At 43.9% G+C, this 24,870-nt stretch overlaps 3 protein-coding genes across 4 annotated transcripts in view; 2 read left to right on the top strand and 1 right to left on the bottom strand.

Moving 5' to 3' along the window:
• The window catches only part of LOC118567219 (nuclear factor 7, brain-like), a gene marked incomplete in the record, with an annotated part of 854,268 nt that overhangs the window by 758,500 nt on the left and 70,898 nt on the right, over positions 1–24,870 (top strand).
• On the bottom strand, positions 1,283–15,732 carry kctd6a (potassium channel tetramerization domain containing 6a). The gene is made up of 8 exons (XM_021311901.2): positions 15,614–15,732; positions 13,153–13,345; positions 12,967–13,060; positions 10,489–10,658; positions 4,106–4,358; positions 2,721–2,879; positions 2,532–2,643; positions 1,283–2,446 (listed from the first exon to the last, which is right to left on the bottom strand). Exons 3-7 carry the CDS (start codon positions 12,991–12,993, stop codon positions 2,533–2,535), a joined length of 720 nt encoding a protein of 239 aa, XP_021167576.2. The 5' UTR covers positions 12,994–13,060; positions 13,153–13,345; positions 15,614–15,732; the 3' UTR covers positions 1,283–2,446; position 2,532.
• LOC110367140 lies at positions 19,111–24,574 on the top strand. 2 transcript variants are annotated; one of them, XM_021311903.2, is made up of 5 exons: positions 19,111–19,802; positions 20,705–20,857; positions 20,935–21,113; positions 21,194–21,437; positions 23,193–24,574. In XM_021311903.2, the coding sequence occupies exons 1-5, from the start codon at positions 19,320–19,322 to the stop codon at positions 23,625–23,627; spliced, it is 1,494 nt and encodes a 497-aa protein (XP_021167578.2). In that variant the 5' UTR covers positions 19,111–19,319; the 3' UTR covers positions 23,628–24,574. The 2 variants fall into 2 exon arrangements, with proteins under 2 accessions (XP_021167578.2, XP_021167577.2); XM_021311902.2 differs by having other exon boundaries at positions 19,111–19,817.

Below are 24,870 nucleotides of genomic sequence, written 5' to 3'. Positions count from 1 at the left end.
TTGAGTGGTTGATATTACTGTAAAAGTGCTATAAGTTTGCTGCATTGTCTGTCCAATTTATCTGCTGTTAATTCAGCTTTTAACTTTTTTTCACAGTAGCTCCACCTGCTCTGGCATTCTGTTTAGCTGTGACACTGTCCTGAAGGGTGGCATTAGCTAAGCTACCGCTGCAAACAAGTCCATGCTGTTCTATAGATGTCCTGTCCTGACGCCCTGTTTCTCTCCTAGATGTAGCTGTTCACTAAGCTTTTACCAAAACTGTGTTTCATCCTCTAGACCAGAAAACTGGTTCAGAGTTTATCTGCTTAACTGTTTCTCTCCTAGATAAAGCCACAAAATGAATTACTTCTCCAACACAAAAAGTACTCCTGGGTCAATGTGAGCTTCTGAGCTTTCTGTGTCTCTGCTCTGTCTTCTCTAAGCCCCAGTGGGTGGAGGCAGATGAGCGTTCACACTGAGCCTGGTTCTGGTTCTGCTGGAGGTTCTCCTCCCTGTTAAAGGGGAGTTTTCCTCTCCACTGTCGCTTCATGCGTGCTCAGTATGAGGGATTGCTGCAAAGCCATCAACAATGCAGACGACTGTCCACTGTGGCTCTACGCTCTTTCAGGAGGAGTGAATGCTGCTTGTCAATGTCTCATCTGTTCTAGAATAACTCATCCATGGATATTTGAGATTGATATTTTTGGGTTATTTGTTGGCTTTTCAGGATGATATCACAATAGTTTAAATAGGTAGTTGATGTGTTTAGATAAGTTCACACGATCCTTTCTGTAGCTATCCCTCATGAATAATATAAAAATATAATTTAAAAATCTTTTTTTTATGGCAAACCCCGTTATCCGTGTGCATAAATGTAGTAGTTTAGTGTAAGTGGGTCATTAATTAGCTCATTCATGTTAACTGAAAAGTTTAACCTTTTTAGTTAAATTCATACATATATAAACAACAGTTGTTTGTGCTTACTTTGTGTATGGTGATTAGTGTCTGAAGGGCCATGCTCGTAACTTTTCCTCATTAACTGTCTGATAATACCGTTTCATCTATGGTGATTTTTGGTTAATCATTATTATTTGGTAATTATGAGAATAATAGATAGATAGATAGATAGATAGATAGATAGATAGATAGATAGATAGATAGATAGATAGATAGATAGATAGATAGATAGATAGATAAAATCAGAATTTTAACATGTTTTGTTCCTCAGGTTATCTTTGTCTGATTTTAACATTTGTTTGTTGACCTGAAACAGTATCAGAAAAAGGTAAAACCAGACGACATCTGTAGGGTTCACATGGTTTTTTAATAGTGCTGCAGCTAACTCTAAACATGAAATACTAACACTTGCAGCTATAACTACCTTCTCTACGGTGCCTTCATGTCTAACACATTTTATGACAAAACAGACAATGTTTCAGTGGAGAAATCCTGATACCAGGAGTGGAAAGCCATGAATCTGATCAACGCACATCTGCTGCAGCTGAAAATGAAATTCCTGGTGTAACGCTGCTGGAGAAAAGCACCAAACTGTTGAGTTTAAAGAAGTTCATTTGAGTGAGAATCCGATCACCAGACTGCTGATTGGCTGAAAATTTAGTGAAGGTTTTATACTTGTTTCAACAACTGATTTAAAGGGATTTTTCTAGAATCTCGCCGCATCTTCTGAAAGGAAACGTTGTAGTTTGACTCCAATAAATAACACCCAGAGTTCACTTTAGAGTTATTTTGGTTCTATCAGGGTCATCGTATTCTATAAAAGTCAAATGGCCTGGTTTCACTGCTGGCCTTGGGCTTAGAGAGCATGGCACTTACATCCTAGAGGGGCTTCAAGTTCCTTGGTTCCAATCCCACAGACTGACCCTCTGGGCCCCTGAGCAAGGCCCTCAGCCCCAGAACCCTCGGCGCTGCCCAGTGGGAGCTCACTGCTCCCTGAGGAGCCGGTTAGACGCAGAGCGAGGACACATTTTATTACGAAGAAAGATCAATAATGAAGTGATACAGGTAGAATAAATGACAATGTATAAATAAAACTCTGAAGTCACGTCCTTTTATGGTTATTATCTCAATAATTAATAAAAATATATAAATTAACCAATGAGCAATGGTTAAGTACAAGCATATAAACTGGCTAGTTAATACGTTTTAAATAGCAAAGTGACCCGCAGCCATCGGCACCAGAACCAGTTTGTGTCAGAACAAATGTATGAATTGGTGCCAGATAACTATGAGCTTTTTCAATGAGCAAACCTAATTTGATAGTTTGCTTCTAGAAGTAACAATTACGAGGCGCTGTAACCACTAAGATGTTCAGTAAGACTTTAAATTTCCACCCCGGCATGATGCAGAACCAAACAGAACCAACGATACGAATATGAACGGATGCATTTGTCCCTGAAGTCCCTGGTGTTCAGAATCAGAGGCTCAGCTTCAGACCCAACCAACGGTTCTGTAACATCAACAATGTTTAATTAAACACAACAAAATCCGTTTGTGTCTGCAGACACAGCGAGCCTCAGAGGTTCGTCCCGTACGTCAGTCGGCGGCTTTATGGACCCGGCGGCAGAACGTCCAGTGATGCTCCACCGTGTTCTCATTGGCTCGTTCGCTCATGTGCAGAACCCGCGTGTTTCTGATTGTGAAACCCTGAAACACAGCAAGCTGCCCATCAGAGGTTTATCAAAAGCTTTTCTCTCTCATGAAGTCGGGTAAAACGGACTTACTGCTTTGGAGATGAATTCGAGGAGGTGGACACGCAGGCTGACCTCCTGCTGGTAGTCGCACGGTCCGAACGTGAAGGACACCTGATAGTCTCTGGTGTCCATCATGTGTTTGTTCCACCTGGTGAAACTGCTGGAGATGGACTCCAGCACGGCATGGACCTGAAGAACCAACACAAAGGCTGCTTATCTCTCCTCCTAAGGTGCAGAATATCATTAAAATGCTGGTTTGTCTGCGTGCTAAGCTCGACACCCATCTGGCAGAAAAAAAGCTTTCTTCTGAAAATGTGCAGGTTCTGGACTGATAATGAGTGGAAAAAACAGCAAAAGTCCAACGAAAAGTACTGAAAAACCTCCAGAAAGCCTGGAGAACTGTTTATGAACGATCCTAGAAAAAAGGGTCAATGAAAGTTCAATAGAGTAACAGTTTTCCTTCTTTTACATTCTAACCATGAGGTTACTATTACATCATTACATCCTCCCAACCAATCACAACGCAGACCCAGGAACCAAGCTCCGCCCCCTTTAAAGAGTTCAGAGAGCACATGTTCTTTTTACTTTTTAAAAACTTGGTAAAACGTTGGTTGAATAAAAGGTTGAGTTTGAATTCAGTGTTTGTTCTTTATCTAAAAATAGGCCATTAAGCAACAGATTAAAATGGCCAGGGCTGCACTTAAAATATATGTTTTAAATGTGATAATTATCGATATCAATCAATCTGGCCACGGTCACACTGCAGGCAAACGCGACCCAAATCCGTCTTTTTGATGGCAGTGTTAACGCCCCGTTTCCGATATTTTCACCCAAAGAAAAAGAGAGAATCCAATCTCTGCCACTTCCATATGTGGAGCTAATTCAGATACGTATCGGATATTTTTCATAACGTCTGATGACGATGGCATTTAATGTATGTCTACTAGGACATTCATATGCAGTATGAACAGCTACCTGAAAAAAAATCTGATTTCGGCAAAAAATCGGAATTAATTATCAAGACCTGTAGCGTTAACATTGCCTATAATTTATATTTTATCAATATGCTATATTTTCTATATCGTCCGCGCCTATAATGAGCCCATGTTAGTAGATTAAACAGATGCAGACATGATTGAAGCTGCGTCAGGCTTGGTCATCGTTAACCCACATGACGGTTGGGTCTGTGACTGATGTGACCGACATACAAAAACCTTTTGCTTTGACCCGAGGAAGCTCCAGAGGAAAATGTGTTTAAAAGAAAGTATTTGAGCCCTCATCGTTCTGCCTTAAAATTAATCACTAAGGTTTTCAGATCCTCACGTTGCAGAACATCTGGGTCCAGGCGTCCTGCAGAGCTCGGTGAATAAAGACAAACTCAAATAAAATAGATACCAGAGAGCAAGTTAAGGGACCTTAGTGGTGATGGTGAGCTGTGTGATGATGACTGCGACGGGGTTGGAGTACTTGGAGAGCTTCCTGGTGCTGGAGAGCTCCACCACCTCCTCGTAGGTGTCCGTGGGGTATGGCAGCAGGGGTTTGGGGTCTCCCAGGCACTGGATCAGGGGCTCGATCTGGTAGAAGTCGGCCTCCTTCCGGAGCAGCTCCGTCTCCTTGAAGTCGCACGGCAGCGTGAGCTCAGACGTGCGCAGGAAGTTGAGGATGTAGCTGAAACAGCAGAAAGAACAGCGGAGACTGCTGAGCTGACGGTTCTGTCCCACAGCTGGGTCCAGACAGGACGAGCGCTGGTGTCAACGTCAGCGAGTCACAATCCTCTCATTTCCACCTTTGTTTAGTGATTTTCTACTACTTCTTTAAAATAAAGCTGACCCTCCTCTATTAGAGCAACAGAACGTGCTTCTGGAGCTGCCTTTGACAACATCAGAACTCAATAACGGCATCAGAACCAGGCCCAGCGGTGGAACTCCAGGCCCGTACGGTTTCCCTGCAGAGTTCTGGCTTCTGGCCGTGGCAGGCCTCCATAACCCAACAGATGGTCACAGAAGTTCAGGAAACCTCGACGCTCTCTCCAGACATAGATCTTCTCCTGAAGCGTGACGAAGATCCCACCCTGCCGTCACCTATGAAAGCAGATCTTGACCTCATCTGCAAGACGTCGACTACCAGGGTTGACAGGATAGCTGCTGGTATGGATTTATCAAAAGTAGCAAAAAGACGGACACACGCGATATTAGTAACACACACAGACTCCTTAGTCATCTCATTGGATCCAGAAAAGTCTTTTGTCGGGGTTAATTGGATATTTCTACCTGCTACCTTACATGAATTCGTATTTGGATCTAATTTCCTGTCATGGACAGAGTAAGGCTCGCTGAGAACATTATCGGACCCCTTTGAAGCTCCACAGTCCCCTCTCCACCTCGCCATTGCTACATTTATTCAACCACCGGCGGTAGAATAAAACTAGCCGTGGAACGTAGATGCTGAACAGAACCAGAACCTCCAGCTGCTGTGCTGAGCCCCATTTTAACACATTAGAGACAGACGGGACGCCGCGGCGCAGACAATGCAGTCACTGAGCAGCGGCGTCTCCAACCCGAGACGGACACACCTGCACCACGGCGGCCGTGATCCTGGGGTGTGCAGGAGTTTGTGTGGCTGAGTGAGTCTTCCTCCAGGGAGGACCACTGCTGGGGGGAGAGCCCCCAAGCGACTGCAGGCAGCGCACCTGTGAGAAAACGGTTTATAAGGAGCTGCTGGATGATCATTCTTCGCCAGGTGGTTCCACTTAGCCGCTAATCAAAGCCCTCCGAGTTTTTCTTTGTGAAAGAAAAGAATCCTGTGTCTGAAATCTTAAACCTTCATTATTATTATCTTCGTCTGGTTCTTCTCTGGTCCTCCGAGGCCTCCTTGATCCGGCCTTTCCCTGCCCGGCTGCTCTCCACCAAGCTCAATCTCTTGCTTCCATCCCGCTCTCCACATCAACAACCTCAGGATTTTCCTCCCAGCATCCCGATTCCTGCCTGGAGGAGGTAAAGGCGTGGATGAAGCAAAACTTTCTTCAGCTAAACAGCTCCAAGACTGAAGCCATCTTAGTCGGCACTCCACACCAGATTTGGTCATCTGACATCAACCGGCGTCACCTTCTCTGGACAAACTCTTCCACTCTCAACATCTGCCACTAACCTGGGTGTTAAAATGGACTCTCATCTGACCTTTGAGTCTCACATCAAACACCTCTGCAAGACCTCCTTCTTCCACCTCAGAGACATCGCCAAACTTCGTCCCACACTCACTCCTGCAGATACAGAAAAGCTTGTCCACGCTTTTGTCTCCTCCAGGCGGGACTACTGCAATGCGCTCCTCATCAAGATCCCTGAGAAAAGCCTTCAGAAGCTGCAATATATACAAAACAGCGCTGCTCAGATCCTGGTGAGGGTGTGCAAACATGACCACATCACCCCCATCCTTAAATCTCTTCACTGGCTTCCTGTCCCACTCAGGATCGAGTACAAGGTCTCCCTCCTTACCCACCAGTGCATCCATAGTGATGCCCCGCCATACCTCATGGAACTTCTCACCCCACAGACCTCACCATGCACCCTCCAATCTACCACAACATATCTGCTGAAACCACCAAGGACGAAGCTCCGTACAACGGGAGATCAGTCTTTCTGCTCCGATGCTCCCAGGCTGTGGAACGCTCTCCCGGACCACCTGAGGTCCCACAGACTGTGGGTGCTTTTAAACGTGGCCTTAAAACCCACCTTTTAGGAGAGCTTTTAATTGAACTCTTGTCCATTTACTTATTGTCTTTGTTTATTTTATATGTTTTACTTTATTTATTTTTCATGCTCTCCATGTGTTTTTATTTAGCACTTACCTGTTTTACCATGTAGCTAGCAAACACAGAGCAACACGGAGAAAGTACCAGACCGAGCCAAGTCTGCTATCTGGAAACATTTCAGACTTGATACGCCAACAAGTCCGACTGCAACATGCAGCGTCTGCGATGCGTAAGTTGCGAGGTGATAAGGTTGGTAAATTCAACACCACAAACTTAAATAAGCACCTCCTAAAGCACCATGCTAAAGAACATGCAGAACGTCTTTAAACAATGTTTATTTCCAGCCCGATAACTTCACTCACATGGCGAGGTACATGCAGGGTCTGGAATTAACACTCGCCAGACGCCAAATGCGAGTAAATTTTCCGTTCGGCGAGTAAATTTCAGAGGGCTAGCTGCCACACGGCGCGTAAATATTTGCACTAAATAAGTTGTGCTTTTTAGTTGTCATTGAGTGGAGGCTTCTTTATGCTCCTTTGCGTTCAGCTCGTATGACAACCAACACGCACGTACACAAACACTCGCACATGTGATGTGAGATAACAACAGCAACTACCTCGTGTCTGTTTGCTAACAGCTAGCGTTTAGCTCAGGCTAATTACGTAGCGGCATTATGTGGAGATATTTAACAGGAATCAGTCAGACTTACTTTGGCTGTTAAAAAAATATGCTTGGCTGGTTGATTTTTATGTCTACCGGTGAATCATGAAGTTAATTTCAGACACTGGGTACACGGTTTATTAGTAGTACCGGATCAGTATTGGGTATTGGCCGATAGGCTTAGCCCAGGTATCGTACTGGATTGGATCAGAAAGAACTGGATCAGTGCATCTCTAGTCTGAACACAGCAGCTTTGGGAGCTGGCAGAGGGTAGGAGCCGTCATGAGGGCCTGATCGACCAATCGTAGCAGGGCTAGGATGACTTGGCCAGGCAATGAAAAAAGATTTGGTCTCTCTGACACATTCTTTAGGCAAGAGACAAAAATGTAAACTAAACAAAAGTATTTCTTGACTGGAACCGTTTTGATTCAAATCTCAAACATACAATTATTTTACTGAATAAACAGAGTGTTTAACACAGCATCCTGATGCATCTCATTAACTCAGATAGAAAAACATGAACAGTTCCTCCGGCTGGGTTCTGCTTTGTTGAAATGTTTTGTCTCCTCTCCAAGAGTTAAAGGTAAACTCAGCCGTACAAACAGTAACTTTGCATAGTGGATCAACCAGTTCAACTGTGACAATCAAATCTGGTTGTTTACATGCAAATAAGGACCATTAGGCTACCAACTGAACCTCAGTGCTCTGATGGCCACTCATTGTTCCAAGGGGCTGAGTCCTGCTCAGCATTGTAAGAGGGGGACAATTGGACCATTTGGACCTAGAGGCCTCCATCCCTGTTCAATGAAGGCTGGTTTCAGCCCCTGGAAACTGCCTGCAGTCAACCTATATCAATCACATATGGGAGTATAAAACATGGGTGTGCTCTGGGATCCCCAGGTTCACTTATTGTTGCAAACCTGTACATGGAGGAGGTAGAAAAGAGAACTTTAGCGTCCCTTCCAGGGACACCACTGAGCCGTTGGTTTAGGTATGTTGATGACACCTGGGTTAAAATTTTATCTCAGGAAGTCCAACAATTGGTAGGTGTTTAAAGAAGGTGCTGACTTAGAAAGCTACACATCATCTGTGCTTTCCTATATCCACTTCTGTCCTACCCACAAAGGCAATCAGAGTGTTTCCTAACCAGAACCTCACCAACAGACCCAGGTGGTGAGGATGGGGAACATCTGCTCCACTGATCCTCAGGAGCACCACAGGGCTGTGTCCTCAGCCCAGCTCTCTTCTTTTCACCCAGGACTGTCCTGCTGTCCACCCCACAGACACAGTGGAGAAGTTTGTGGACGACACCACTGTAGTGGTGTAGTGGGTCTCCACCAATGATGAGTCCCACTACAGGGAGGAGGTCAGCAGTGTGACACAGTGGAGCTCCAGGAACAACCTGATCCTGAACACCAGTCAGACCAAAGAGGTGATGATGGACTACAGGAGGTCCAGGACTGAACACCTCCTCTCTGCAGGGGGGTGGGGGGGGGGGGGTGGAAGTGTGGACAGCATCAGGTTCCTGGACATTCACATCACCTCTGACCTCTCCTGGACTATGAACACCTCCCACCTGGTGAAGAAGGCCCAACAACAGCTCTTCTTCCTCAGGAAACTGAAACGGTCTGGACTTCCCACTAAGCTGGTAAGGAACTTCTACAGAGCTACGATAGAGAGTATTTATGTCTCAGCATAACTGTGTGGGATGGAAACTCCATAGTCCAGGAGAGGAAGTACCTAGCCTGGGTGGTGAGGACAGAGCAGGGGATTATGGGATACCGTCTACAAGATCTGGACACAGTTTATGCTGCCTGAGTCCAGAAAAGGGCCAAACGCATCTCTACTGATCCTGCCCAGCTGGGCAATGCGCAGTTTAACCAACTTCCATCAGAGAAACTCTTCAGAAACATTAAATCAAAAACAGCTTCTTTCCAAAAGCTGTGAGGGCTATCGCCCCCTGCTGAGAACTGATCTGTTACATGTTACAGACGCAATCCTGGGAATGGATATTTGCCCTCATCTCTCATGGGACGTCTGGCTGCACATTATTCACTCGTTAAATAAAGGGACTGATATCAGACCTTTTGGACTCGGATACAAATCCTACCAGACCCTAAAAGACTATTTGCACGCTTTAAGCTTCTCAGGAAGCGTTGTTGGTCAATGCAATCAACTGATTTCACAAAAAACACTATGTCACCATAAGTCTGTTCTATGTTATCTGTAGGCATCCTGAGCTGGTGTCTATGTCCAAAAAAAGTCACTGTAGTAACAGATGGTGACAATAAAGATCCTCGATTTCACTGATCACATCAACTCTGTGGATAAATATATAAAGTTCACGAGAGGACGTAAGGAAGGGCAGGTCGGCTTTCCTGGACTGCGACGTCTCAGGCGTGGAGGACAGCTATAAACTCACGTGTGCCGCAAACCCACCCACACAGACCGGTTGGTGCGGTTTGACTCCCATCATGCATTGGAGCAGAAGATAGGAGTCGTCAGGACTCTGGATCACAGAGCAGATAAGGTCCCTACAACCTCAGGAGCAATCACACACAAGAAAGGCTTTAGAGCAATGTGGTTATCCCAACTGGGCTCAGACTAGAAACCCCAACAGGACTCCAGCCAGCCTTTAGGTGACAAGTCGTCCTTTATGTTGCAGGAGTTTCAAAGAAACTGAAGCATTTATTGTCTAAATATGACGTCCCAAAGGATTCGCTCCCCCACAGAGCAACGTTGCATATGGTGCTTAGTGCCAGGAGGACCGGGACCAGTTGTACTGCAACCACGGGTCAACAGGACGGTGCAGCACAGAAGAGCAACATCATCAGGCCCAGATTCAGAGGTTTAACCTCATCTGCAGGTCAGGATGAAGATGTTCTCATCCAGGATAGAGAGGAACGCTGGTTTGAGAGAGAATGTGAAGGAGCCATTTTTGTGAGGTGAATCTGGCCGTTGTTAAACAGGGGTGGAGGCCTCTGGGTCCAGTTACCCCCCCCCCCCCCCCCTTACAATGATGTTATTGTGAGCGTGACTCAGTCCTCTGGGAACAATCAGCGGCCGTCAAAGCTCCAATGATTGGTTGGTGGCCAGATGGTCCTCGTTTGCATGTGAACAACCAGCTTTGACTGTCACAGTTAAACTGGTTGACCCACTAGGCAAAGGCTGAGTTTACCTAAACAGGGATAATACATTTAAACACAGAAGAACGGTCCAATTTTCTTCTTTTGTATTTAACGCAGTAATTAGCTGTCACAGCTTTTGTGGATTTCTAAACAAGCAAAATAAGATCACTGATTTAACAGATACACCTTTTCACAGGCGTTCAGACAGAACTTCAGAGCTAAACACGTTGGGGCTTAACGTCTAAAACCGCTGGACTCTCACCGGAACAGCGGGCCGTCGCGGTCGATGAAGTAGTTTCCTCTGGAGTCTTTCACTGTTGGGAGGTCTCCTCTGAACATGGCGCCCAGCATGGAGTCCGGGTATTGCTTCAGCGTGGACAGAGACGTGCTGTAAACGCAGCCGCCCACGTTCAGACTCACCGGCTCCCCCATCTGGACATGGCAGGAACAGACAAAGAAATGTTCTGATCTTTATATTAGAGAACCTCTCCACAGACACATGGCTCAACACAGGAGAGCTACCTCCTCAGGTCAAGACTCTGCTGTCCACTTTCACCTTAAGGACAAAGGACACTCTTTGAGGACCACAATCTTCACATTTTGGACAAAGAAGACAGATGGTTTGAAAGGGGTGTTAAGGAAGCCGTAAAGAGAGAAAACCAACCAAACAGAGGAGGAGGCCTTAGGTTCCAACTGTCAAAAACATATAATGCAGCTATAGGATTAATTCCTTCCAATTATCACCTTAATTCTCACCTCCATGCAGGTGATCAAAAACGTCGCTCCTGTAAACCAGGCCAATAACGACTCAGTTTTGGTTTAATTTGCATGATATCTAAGCCAGAACAAGGCCCTTTTGGGCAGTAATATAAAGCTTGGAACTCCTCATTACTTCAGACATTTTGAATTGAGAAAGCTTTCTGGATGGGAAGCGAAACGTCTTCAAACTTCGGAAGAGGTACACAGTTGTTTTATTTTTTAACTTTTTTTGGAACATTCAGTCTAATATTTCATTAAAAGAAAGATGATTTTTAAATTTAGAATAGGAATAATGCATTTTTCTTCTTTCTTCTTAAAATGTGTGACTATAGCACAAACGTGTTTAGAAATATTAATAATAATTGTAATCATGGGATGAAACGGCTTATGGCTACATCGGCTGTTTTACCGGAACGAAACGTTGGGTAGAAATGAAAACACATGGCTATAAAACGGGAGTTCAAGTTAGCAGAAGCAGAAAATTTACCAGAAAGGTGTAATTCAAAGTTTTTACATATTTACATACAATTAAATAAAATTACACGAGACGTGAGCATTTTATAACCATTCCTCTTCATAGTTCATGAAAATACTTAACCACAGAAATTGAACTCATACGCCACAGTTTGGATGTATGGGTATGAAATTATGGTTTGATTCCAGGTACCAGAGAGAAGAGGGTTAGGATGAAATGGTAAAAGCCAAAGTATGAAATGTGGGAAATGTTTCTCGGATATATCTTAAAATCAACTACAGGCAACAAGGTCTGTCACTAGGTAGAGACGTTATATGTTAAAATCTAAAACCTGATTATTTTTCACTCAAAAGAATAAATTTTCCTCTCAGATGAATTAAAAAAAACATGTCGACAAAACTCAGATTAATTTATTACATTTTAAAAGGTATTTAAGATCCCAAAGAGGAACAACAGAAATGCACTTCTGCTTTTATTCCTGCTGGGCAGCTAATATCCTCCCAGCAGGACACACCTGGACCTGCTGATCAGGAGCTATAAATACAGCTGCAGACGTTCTGTGTCCGTCTGAATCACTGTGAACGCAGGTCTGTGCAGAGCCAAGCCGAACTTCTTCCTTTGTTGGGTTTTTAATTGTTCTGTGCAGAACTAAACAGAATAAAGTACTTCAACAGACTCCTCTTATTTAATCGGGTCAGCGCCCCGGACTTTCATTCGGAACTGCATCATTCTCCAATCTGCATTGTTTGTTGTTATTTCATCTTTGAACTTTTTGTTCTCTGTCATTTTCTCTTCATAGAAGGTACACCTGGTCTGGCGTTCTGTTAGCTGTGACATCATCAGGGGAGGCAGATCATCCTCTATCACCATCTAACATAGAAAGTACTCCTGGGTCAATGTGAGCTTCTGTGCTTTCTGTGTCTCTGTTCTGTCTTCTCTAACATAGAAAGTAGTCCTGGGTCAATGTGAGCTTCTGTGCTTTCTGTGTCTCTGCTCTGTCTTCTCTAACATAGAAAGTACTCCTGGGTCAATGTGAGCTTCTGAGCTTTCTGTGTCTCTGCTCTGTCTTCTCTAACATAGAAAGTACTCCTGGGTCAATGTGAGCTTCTGAGCTTTCTGTGTCTCTGCTCTGTCTTCTCTAAGCCCCAGTGGGTGGAGGCAGATGAGCGTTGACACTGAGCCTGGTTCTGGTTCTGCTGGAGGTTCTCCTCCCTGTTAAAGGGGAGTTTTCCTCTCCACTGTCGCTTCATGCATGCTCAGTATGAGGGATTGCTGCAAAGCCATCAACAATGCAGACGACTGTCCACTGTGGCTCTACGCTCTTTCAGGAGGAGTGAATGCTGCTTGGAGAGACTTGATGCAACCTGCTGGGTTTCCTTAGAGAGGAAACTTTCTCACCAACCTGGAGGATCTGATGGAGTCTGACTTTGTGAATTGATGCTATATGAATAAAATGTTATTGAATTGAATTTGCTTTACTGGGAGGCTATAGGTCCTCACACGCACCATATGACCCAGGTCTCCATTCTCCATCTGCCGCTGGCCGTCGTCGTCTCCCTCTGCCGCTCACAGCGCCAACACCATCATTTCAAGTCTCCACCTGCAACGAGAGGGGGAGCAGCTTGAGAGGCTGCTGCCATGGCGACGCAGAGCCACCGTGATTGGAGGAGAATCCCCGCTGATCGTCCACACCTGTTAGCCGGCGAGGAGGAGGACGCTGACGGCGGATGAATGGGTGCAGATTAAAACAGGTGAACAAGCCGCCCTCCTGCTGGTTGGGAAATCAACTCTGCTTCAGCTGCGACGACGCCATCGTCACGGAGCGGAGGTTAGAAACCCTTCAGTTCATCCTGCAGGCTGAGGAGGAAGCTCAGCTTTACAGCATCTGCAGAAGAAGAACCAGAGATCAGCAGCTGGACAACTAATCGCATTTGCAACATAATCGCAGTTTTAATGAACGCAATTACAAAATGTTTGGCTATGTAACAATTAATGGTGTCAATAAAATGTTTAAAGTGGGTTTGCTCCACGTGGAAGAGAAGAGAGCTGCAGCAGAGAGATAATCTAATTATTTGTTTTAGAGTTTATATAATCATACTTTTTATCAGAAACTTTCAGGAATCTCAACATAGTATTAAGTTCTGGTCAGAATGTTTAATACATAAACTGGTTTGTTGGTTGCACTTTATGTTCAACAAGGATTGATGTCCAACTCAATTAAAAGCTGTTCTCTTGATTAATAATATTCTAATGAATGAAAACATTTCTTGTTTTAAATAGTCCTTGTTCACAAACATCTTTATCTTTAGGACATTTTTGCTGCTCGTGGTTAATGCAGAGAAAAGTCTAAATTAAACCGTAATTTTAGTTCAGCTTTATTCCATAACCTTTCAGTTTGACTCAGTTTTAAAGAGTAAAAGTTCCCTGAGAATATATGACATCCATGTTAGTCTTTAACCTGGAACAGATTCTAAGGATCGACGGATGGGAATAAAGTCTTAACTCATATTCTCAGTTGGCTTTATGTCTGGACTTTGACTAGGCCGTTCTACCCCATGATTCTGCTCTGATCCAAACCATCCCATAATATCTCAGGCTGCGTGTTCAGGCTAGCTCTCCTGCAGGTTCTCCTGCTGGTAGGAGAACCTCCACCCCAGTCTCAGGTCTCCTGCAGGATGGTCCTAGATTTAGCTCCATCTATCTGCCCATCAGCTCTGGCCAGCTTTCCCACAGCATGATGCTGCCTCTGCTAATCAGATAATTAGATAAACCGCACTTGAAATAAGATGATGGAGATGAGTTGTGTCTATTCTAAGAGCAAAAGATTTATTCTATAGCAGATCTTTAAAGACAAACACACTCATTTGAAGAACATTTCACTTACTTTTAGTTCCCTTTTTGCAGTGAGGAACAAAAAGAACCATTAATTTACATAAAGTGTGAGCAATTTGACCAATGAAGCACTGGGGTTATGGTTACAGTCACAATTCAACATTTAAAACATTAATTCAACATTTCAAAGCCAACGTCTGCCTGAAGGATTTCTATTGTTGGTATTGAAGACGGAGCAGGAGGCTTTCAGTGAAACCAGTTCTGATGGTTTCAGTCCAGATTGGAACGCATTCAGAGCAGAAAAACTGAAAGCTTTCTTTCTCGTTTCAGTTTGAACATTTGTCGCTGAGAAATACTAAACGTTATTTGATCGTGAGGCGTAACGCCTTTTAGTTCTCCAAAGAAAAGTGTATAAATAAGTAGGAACCAAGCCAGTAAAGTGTTGAAAACCCAGTTATTCTGCTGCCAGCTTTAGCCTCCAGTTCCCAGTCTGGATGCTGCTGTAATTATGAGGATGTTCAGGGTGGGACTCACGACAAAGCCGATTTTAAAATAGCAGCAAAATGCGTCGATGTTTGAGGAAGTAACCTCACGACAAAACGTAGAAAAGTTTAAGGAGTGCGAACACTTCTGCGAAGACCTGGTTTCCATTTCAATCAGCGGAGGCTTGATCCGAGTTTCCTCTCTGAAACATGAATGTGTGTCTAAACACGTTAATCTGGATCTGCAGAACCGGGTCAGGCTCCACAGATGAAGCAGGATGTGTGAAGAACTGTCAATTAACAGGAGTTAATACTGCTGTAGGTGAGATGTTTTAGGATTAACCAGAAAGGTAAAAGGACTTTAAGGCGTGTAATGTGCCTTTAAATCTGGGTTGAAAGAAGGTATTGCTGGAAGGTAAATTAAATCTCACTGCAGCAGGATCATGAGATCTGCTCCCATGTTTAAAAGAGATAAAAACCCTTTGGGATCTTATCTACAGATTGTGATTAATCACTAATTATCTGCCAAACAGTCGCACAGCTCTGATTATCATCACTTGTGGAGATATCAGTGGATTCCTCACTTATCTGGAAAATATGAAGCTATATCTGGATGTGTATCACGTTTAAAGACAATATAAAGCGTCAATCTTCATTATGATGATAAGATATTCTCCTTCTCCAGATGTTGGCTCCCTCTCTGCTGTCATTAAATGTTCATATTCATGGACAGAGGACCTGTGCGCCACCAGAAGCTAACAGTTAGCAGCTGTTAGCAAGTATAAAACGGTTTAAAAAATAAGTTTTATTCAAAAACGTAAAATCCCTTCACGTCTTACCTCACATGGCTCCATAACAGCAGCTACCCGGGTTATAACAGCAGGTTAAAGCTGCTAGCCACCTTGTTTACATCCTTTGTTTACGCCTCAGACGACACTTCCGGTAGGACGCTTCAAAATAAAGGTCGGTGGACTAAAACCGGAAGTGCATACATTGTAGAAGACCGATAAACCACTGGGTCTAAACAGTAAAGATTTAATAAAAAAGCCGTTTAGCTTCACGTTTTCAGACATGTTTACCAACAGAATTTTCTTAAAATTATTTATTCTTTTTAATTAATGCCATGAAGCAGTTGCTCATCCTTTGCTGAGTAAACCTGGACTAATTCAGCGGGTTTTCGGATTGTCTCCAATTCAGTCTGGTTTTAAAGCATTGAACACTACAAAATCAGTTCTGCTAAGTGTTTTTAATTACATCTTTCATGTAACTGACAGTAGAAACCTCATACTGCCTTTAACACAGTAGACCATGATCTCCTGAATTCACGGCTGGAGCAATAATAGCTTGAAATCAGCTCTCCAGTGGATGAACTGTCCAGTAGACATTTTTGTGTGAGGATTGGTGACTCTACCTCATCCTGTGCTGAAATGGTAGGAGGGGAACCGCAAGGCTCTGTTTTTGGGCCACTTCTTTATTTCCTTTGTCAGTGAGAACTATTTTATGAAAATATCAGATTTTTATTCAATTTTTACGTCAATGACTATCAAATTTATTTCCCCTCATGCGGTCTGATGCTCACTCTATTCGGCCCCATCTTGACCGTCTGTTGGGGATATAAAATATGTTCACCTTACTAAAAAGAGAACGACAGACACTCGCCTGAGTGAGATTTGACACCAGTCTGCTGGAGGTTAAAGGGGAGTTTTCCTCTCCACTGTCGCTTCATGCATGCTCAGTATGAGGGATTGCTGCAAAGCCATCAACAATGCAGACGACTGTCCACTGTGGCTCTACGCTCTTTCAGGAGGAGTGAATGCTGCTTGGAGAGACTTGATGCAACCTGCTGGGTTTCCTTAGAGAGGAAACTTTCTCACCAACCTGGAGGATCTGATGGAATCTGACTTTGGAAAGAACCTTGAGATGATGTAATGTGAATTGAAGCTATAGAAATAAATTTAATTGAATGATCCCGAAAATCAAACCAAAAAAAAAATTTTTTATTGCGGCCAAAATCATTTTTGTTTACGTGTTCTCACCGCTCCATCCTCCTCCTCTGTCCACCGATGGCTTTGCTCTTTTGGACCAAGACGGCTTCTTTCAGCCTCTTTCCAACCATCTGTTCTCCCTGTCCAACATCTGGACATCATCGTTGCCATCGGTCCCTCATCCAAGCGGCTGTTAGACTTTATAATCATCACTGCTCTCAACAAAATCAAACTTCCATCTTTTTATAAATGATTAGTGGTTTTTCTTGCACAAATATTCATGCACATTTTGAGCATTTTTAAAATCAACTTATCCAGTTCCACATTTCTTTAAATCAGAGTTATGTTTTTTTTTTTATAACTGTAACATATTTTCCTTGTTTGTTTGCTCTTACTGTACATTCTCTTTTTTCTATCTTTTGTTTTTCGACATTTTACCTTTTTGTGTATCTGGACGTTTTAAATTGCCTTTCACTTTGCAGCTTGGACATCTGAATTTCCCACATTCCCCACTGAGGGACAATATTATTTCAATTTTATTCTATAATCCAATGTGGGGCTCCCCCCCCCCTGAAACCTGTCCAGTTGGGGGAAGACCCAGAACTCCCTGGTGGGACTATATTTCCCATCTGGCCAGGGAACGCCTTGGAGATCCCCCAAAATGAGCTGGAGGATGTTGCTGGGGAGATGGAATGTCTGGGTTTTCCTTTTGGACCTGTTCCCTCATAGCCAGACCTCAGATAAGTGGGAGAAAATTAACCTTAACCAGTACAATGGTGATGAGATGAGTGTGATGTGCGCTCGATCTCAGCCCTGCAGTGAAGTTCTGACTGATTTGTAGACGGTGAAGCTGAAGTTAAAACACTTCTGTAGATATCAAGGTGTGCTGAAATTAAATCATAGACTATCACTTATTCTGCCTTTAATGTTAAAGGCCAAAGCTATGGTATGTTAATTTGAACTTTCCTACAAACCAGGAAAGTTGATTATCTGTGGATCTTTCCAACATGATGGAGCAGTGTCATGGTAGCAAAATAACCTTGAAGGTCAGAATAAGGGAATTTTGGACCTGTGGTCAGGAAAATTCCCAGATTCAAACGTCACTGAGTCCCTTCATCAGATCTCAAGAGGGAAGAAACCAAAAGCAAACACACTGGGCTCAGATTTAAGCATTAAGAAGACAAGACTGCTTGATATTAGTCAGAATTTGGTCTAGAGGTTGATATCCAACATTTCAGAGACAATTTATTTGTTTATTTATTTCGGGCTGATCTGGAAAAGACAATGCATGCATTCATTAGTTCAGGGCTGGACTGTTATAATACTCTGTATTCAAAAATCAGCCAGTCCATTCCCCATAAGCTTCATCTGGTCCAAAAAGCAGCTGCTCAATTTCTCTCAAACGATCCCAGATGCTCCCATATTATCCCCATTCTATCCTCTCTCCACTGGCTTCCAGTTCGCTTTAGGATAGACTTTAAAGTCCTTCTGGTTGCTTTTAAAGTCATAAATCACCTTCCTCCAGGATATTTGTCTGAGCTTTTAACTGTTCGCCACAACGTCAGGACTCTGTGCTCATCAGAAATTATAACACTGCATATTCCCAGGACTAGGTGCAAAAGATGGAAGTTGTGGAACGCTTTACCACCAGAGCTACAATCCGTCACTGAGCTAGGAATCTTTAAATCACAGCTAAAAACACGCTTTTCACTCCTAGCTGTTCAAGCTGTGGATAATTTTTGTTTATTTTGTGGTTTTATTTTTCTATATAGTCCTTAAAATTGTTTGTGCTGTTATTGTGCTGTTATGTACTTTTATAGTTTTTTTTATTTCTTTTTATCCTGTTATTTTCCTATACATTTTTATATTTTATCTATTTTTTTCTCAGCATCTTTTTGTTTGTATTTTAGGTTGTAAATAACTTTGTGCACCATATGGACTATTGAAAAGTGCTGCAGAAATAAACTTTGATTGAATTTCTGAAGTTAGAAAAAAGGAACTACATCCTGAACATAAATCTGGTGCATTTGTTTATAAAAGCCTTTAAATCCTGCGTTTCAGTTTGTTTACGGTTTATCAAAACAACTTTAAAGTACAAATGTTGAAACCACAAAATTTAAAATAATTAATAAAATAATGATGCCGATAATAAAGTGATAAATTAGTCATTGTTCCGTTCAATGTATCAAATTATTTATTTTAATTTTTAGCAGTAAACCGATTTTTTTCCAGCTATTTCGCTACTTGGATGAAAATAAAATAAAATCATAACATAGTTTTGTTGCTGCAGTACCGACCTCCCACCACGCGATGGCGCCGGAAGTAGTGTGTAGCGGTGACCGGATGTGGACGATGTTTTGTTTATTTGAGTCTACATCCGGGTCCTGAAGTTCTCCATCTGCTCCACAGTTCCTTGTCGCAGATTCGCGTGTATCGACAAGGCTCCACGCCACCCAGCCGAACCTTGTTCCTGGTTCTGGTTCTGATAAACCTACCTGACGGTCCAGGTTACCGCGGGACCGACACTGAGTCTGTTCCGAACCGCAGAACCCCCTCCATCATGGAGACTGAGAACCCCAGGATAGCAGACGGACTCGGACCTGCAGCCGAATCCAACGAGCACGACTACGCGCACACTTCAGACCCACCCGAACCCTCGGTGCCGCCCGCCGAACCCCCGCAGCTGGAGCTTCCAGAACCCGCCCTTGGCGCCGAGGTGGACTGTCCCGGTGGGACCGAACCGGAGGCTGGGAGCGCGGAGGAGCCCGTCGTGACGCGCGTCAGTCCGCGGGTGTCCAAGCGGCCGGAGGACCGGAACTGCTGCTGCTGCCGGCTGCTGTTCCTGCGGCAGGGCCGCTCCTTCAACCGCAGGTCGGTGCACACCTTCACCACGCCGGAGACCGTGCGCTGGGTCTTCCCGGACTCCGTAGTCCACGAGAAGTCCTTCCTCTGCGAGACGTGCGCGCAGGTCATCAAGAGCCGAGCCAAGCGCAGCCAGAGCGGCAAGCGGCTGATGTTCGTGAAGCCGCCGGAGACCAGGAAGGTGTGTGGCCGCCAGGTACTATCGCGATAACCCGGTCCAGGTGTCCTCCCTCACACGAGACTGACACCTGGCCCACTTTAGGTTCTGGTGAGGAAACCCGTCTTTATGGACGGATCTGGGTCAGATTGTTCTGTTTCACCTCAGAGGACATAAACCAGAACTTAGGGAGTCGGTTCTGGACCAGAATCAGAATCAAGTTTAATCGCCAAGTAGGTTTGCACATACAAGGAATTTGACTTGGTGTTGATGGTGCAGACAGAAATAAGAATACAATAAAATAAAGTAAAATTGAATAAAATCAAAAAAAAAAAGAAAAAATTATATATATATATATATATATATATATATATATATATATATATATATATATATATATATATATATATATATATATATATATATATATATATAGAAGTAATATACATTCAGTAGACTGTGCGTTAATGTAATGCAGAAACTTGTAAATGTCCTTAGAGCCAGAGTTCCTGCCTGGTCTGGAGTTTCTACTGAAGCTGGACGATAATAGTCTTTCTTTATTGTACTTTTTATTCTTTTATTCGTTTTTTGTAATTTGGACCTTAAGTCTGTAATAAAATCTATCTATAGAAAAAAGATTGATAAAATAGAAATGATATTCATCCATATCAATAATTGGCAACAAATTCAAAACAGTCCTAGCCATTTTATACTGTTGCTTAGCGACTATCTTTAGGTAAAAAAAAAATAAAAAAAACAAACTCTCAATTCAAACTCAAACCTTTTATCTACCAACCTTTTACCAAAACTGCACGTTTTATAAAAATTAACATTAACGCGTGTTCTCTGAGCTCTCTGATGGGGGCGTTGCCTCCGGTTCTGGGTTCTCTGTCTGGACGCGTTCAGCTCGGTTCTCCTGCTTCCAGGTGAAGGAGTCGGGTCGCCGGATGGGGAAGAAGAGCAAAGCCGCCCTGCTGGTCAGCAAGTCCAGCTACAAAGCCGCCTTCCGGATGCTCTGGTCGTCTAAAGGCGCCCGGAAGCCCATGATGGAGTTCTGGAGCAAACAGCTGAGAAACGAGGTGAGGACGCGGGCCTCTGGGGAACGCCGGCTGGCCGTTGGGTTCTCCTCACACTGCTGGTGTTTGTGCCGCCGCAGATGAAGGTTCTGTCGCGGAAGCCGGACAGTCCGTTCCACCAGAAGGTGTCCGGCAGGAAGCCGCTGTCCTCCTTCCCCTGGAGGCGATGCCTGGGCTGGGCGCGGGAGAACGCTCCGCTGGTAACCGCCTGCCTGAGCTCCATGTTCCCCGACATCAAGACCCTCTTCAAACGCAGCCAGTGAGTCAGAGTGGGGGGGGGGGGGGTTCTGGTTCTGGTTCTGGCTCTGACCCTGACCAGCATCTCTCCTGTCTGTTCAGCAACCAGCTGACGGAGGAGCAGGCCGTCACGCTGCTGGAGCGCCGCACCGTGGTGGCGCTCTCCATCCCGCTCTTCACCAGAAACATCTGGACCAACAACTTCCTGCAGGCGGCTGTGGGGGGGGAGCTGCGTCTGCAGGGCTGCACCGGCGCCGCCCTGGACCTGCTGAACACCATGGGGCTGTGCCAGAACAAAGACACCGCCCGGCTGCTGGTGCACCGGCTGCGGAACGGCGCAGACATGGTGAGTTTTCTGCTCGGTTCTGATCCGGTCCCCAGACCCTCCCTCTGGTCCTTCAACGAGATCTTCATCGCTACGGCTGAACAATTAATCACAGAGGTCTGCAATTATTGGCTAATTAACAATTAATGGATCAAAAACGTCCTTTAGGTATTGGTAAAATGTTTAAAGTAGGTTTGCTCCACATGGAAGGGAAGACAGTTGCAGCAGTGAGATAATCTAGATTTATTATTTGCTGTAGAGTTTATATAATCAGAGTTTTTAACAGAAACTTTCAGGAATCTCACCACAGCATTAAGTACGATCAAACTGATTAATACATAAACATGTTTGTTAGTTGCAAAAGGATCGATGTCCAACTCAACAAGCTATTTTCTTGAATAATAAAATTCAAATCAATAAAAACTGTTAAATTTCTTGTTTTAAACAGTCCTTGTTTACAAACATCTTTATCTACCGGACATTTTTGTTGCTTGTGGTTAATGCAGAGAAAAGTCAAAATGTAAATCGCAAATTAGGTTTTTGGTAAAATCTTACAGCCCTAATATGTTTAAAAAGACATGATAAATGAAACTGAAAAAAAATCACATTAAATCGCAATATTAAGATAAAAAAAAATCATTATTTGATTATTTTCCAAAATCATTGAGCCCTAATCGACTCTTCTCATCATCCTCTTCAGTCCGGTGCCTGATGAGTGTCACACAAACCCAACAAAGAGGCGGTTTTATTTCTTCAGGCTCTTCACCGGCAGTCTGTCAGAAAACAGGATTTTAGCTCCAGGAAGGAGATTCCTGAAGATCTGTCTGCATTAAACTACATCAAAGGTACATCGCCATGTTACATGCCGATACCAAAAAGACCAAAATCCAGGTGATTATGATAAAATAAGACATTATACTCCAGGCGCCTGTCCAGATAATGCTTTCATTGTCATTTTTTAGCCTAAATTGAACCCCAGCAACAGGCGCGATGAGCAGATATTAACAGATGTGGCGCCACCTACTGGCAGAACTATTTAAAAAAACCAGACGGTCGCCGTTGGCGCAGCTACTGAATAAGTCCCAGCTGAGCTGTAATGCCTCGCGGAAAACGGACAAAAACATCTTATTGCGCATTTTTACACTTGATATTAGACTTTTCTTTTTTTGTAGCAACTACGCTAGGAGCTCCAGACCAGTTGCACACATGCGCAGTGACGTAACCCCGGTCACATGATATATACACAGTAAATATACACTGAAAAGGCTATTATACTAACAAATTGAGCAAGAAAAAAGCTTAAAAGACAAAAATAACAAGTGAGCTACTGCCGTATACATTTTAAAATGTCAAATAACGTAGATGTACCTTTTAATGCACAGATCTTAATCAAAAAGCCGATCATGATTGGATAAAAAAATTAAGCATAAACAGGAATTTATTAAATACCCTTAATAGAGGGCTATTTACTAATAATTAGATTAGAAAAGATAGTGATTTTCTACAAGTTTAAGGAGCCAGAACGTTTCCAAATATTATAGAAGCCAAAGCAAAGGTTCTGATCCGGACCGTAAAACACGCTTATCCTGAAGAATCCAGAGGGAGGGAGGCAGATGTGAGGTCCAGCAAAGATATTATAGATAAAGGTTCTTGTCTTTGTGCTCGTTAGGTAAAAAAAAGTGAAACGTTAAACAATGTGTAGTTGTTGTTGTGGCCACATGGGGGCGTAGTTCTGCCATTCAGGTCATTCTGTGTGTTTTCTGTCTGCTGCAACAGGAGGGGGAGCAGAGTTTGATGCTGAAACACCAGCAAATAAAGGAGGATATGGGGCAAACGACGACAGATGAAGAAGAGGAGGAGGAGGAAGAGGAGGGTGATGATGACGAAGAGGAAGAGGAGGGAGTAGTAAAGCAGGAGGATGAAATGATGATGCCAGAGGAGGTGGAGGTGGAAGAAGTTCAGGACGGGATAAAGGGCGACGAGTCGGATCCGCCTGTGATGGACAAAGAAGAGAGGAGGAGGAGGAAGAAGGCGAAGAAGCAGAGGAGAGAGGAGAAGAGGAAGGAGAGGAGAGGGAAGCGGAAGGAGAGAGAGGAAGAGGAGGAGGATGAAGATGATGAGCTGGAGCAGAAGAGGAAGGTGGTGGTGGTGAGGCTCGGCTTGCTGAAGGGAACCTCGGAGGTGGGACGGTCCGACCTGTCGGCTCCCTGACCCAGCTGCTGAGGCCCCGCCCCCTTTGGTGGGTCAGAGGAACTCTGGGAAACGTAGGCGGTCAGCAGCTGGAGGACACTGAGAGGCCGTCTGGTAAACGGTCGGACATTTCTAACCAGAGGAGAACAAAGAGCGACGGCTGTTTGAGAACTGCAGGCTGAACTCTGATGTTCTGTTCTGGGCTGCTGGACGTTCTGCCTTAGAACCTCAGAACCAGAGAACCACGGGTCGGATCCCTGAAACGGGCCGCCTGGATGAAGCTCAGATCCCTCAGCTTCAGGGTTCCTGCAGCCTAAGTTTCCTCCTTTACTCCCTTGTCTCCTTTCTATCCTCCCTCCTTTACTGTTTCTCTGATTTCATAGTTCCTGGTGAACTCTGGACCGGTCAGGAACCCCTGAGGTTCTCGTAGGAACCCTGCGGACAGGAACCCACGTCTGCGGCCATTAAAGGACCTTTTCTCTCCTCTGATGAAACGTTTGTCATGTTTGGAGAAAACAAAGTGGATCGGTTCTGGATCCTCACGGCGACCCGGCTGTGGTTCGGACCTCTCGGTGTCTCAGAGCGAATCAGGATCAGAACAATGTCTGGACCTCTCTGGTCCAAACAGGAGGCCCGGTTCTGAAGAAACGGTTTCACTGCTGTTTGGTTTGCAGTTTTTTTTTTTTTTTTTTTCTGAGGAGGAATCTGGGAATCCAGATTGTTATGATTTGTTGCAAAAATAAATGTTTTATTTGCATCTGGTTAGAGAAAAAAGAATATTTGCAATAATTTCTTTGGTTTTCCTACATTTATTTTTGCTTGTTGATGCAAAATGATTAAAATTGAAATCCGATTGTTTTTGGGCGTTTTAAGTTTCTTTTAACTCGTTTCAGCAGTCGGTCCCAGTGGGCGAATATTCTATAAAATAAACCTTTATGTCTACCTGAATAGAAATTGTTCAGAATCAACGTTGCTTCCTGTTTGAATCAAACTGATAAAACTACGACAAATAACGTTTCAAATATTTAATTAAAAACTAATTTAACGGATTCAGGCTCACAGATATGAGCCAAAAACATTAATTTGTTCCTAAATTGTGAAACTCAAGACTCTAATGCGTAAAACTGGCATTAAAACAGAACCAAATGGTCGCAGTTCTGTTGGGTTTCAGGAATAACTTCCAAACCTGTATGTCTGATAAAAACGCTCTAAGGTTATTTTTTAAAGCTGCTGCAGTAAAATCTGAGCAGCGCCGACCCGGTTC

This window comes from Fundulus heteroclitus, chromosome 20 (genome assembly GCF_011125445.2).
Source record: "Fundulus heteroclitus isolate FHET01 chromosome 20, MU-UCD_Fhet_4.1, whole genome shotgun sequence".
In the NCBI taxonomy this organism is placed as follows: domain Eukaryota; kingdom Metazoa; phylum Chordata; class Actinopteri; order Cyprinodontiformes; family Fundulidae; genus Fundulus; species Fundulus heteroclitus.
The sequence above is the reverse complement of the archived record's forward strand: the minus strand, read 5'-3'. Positions and strand labels throughout refer to the sequence as shown.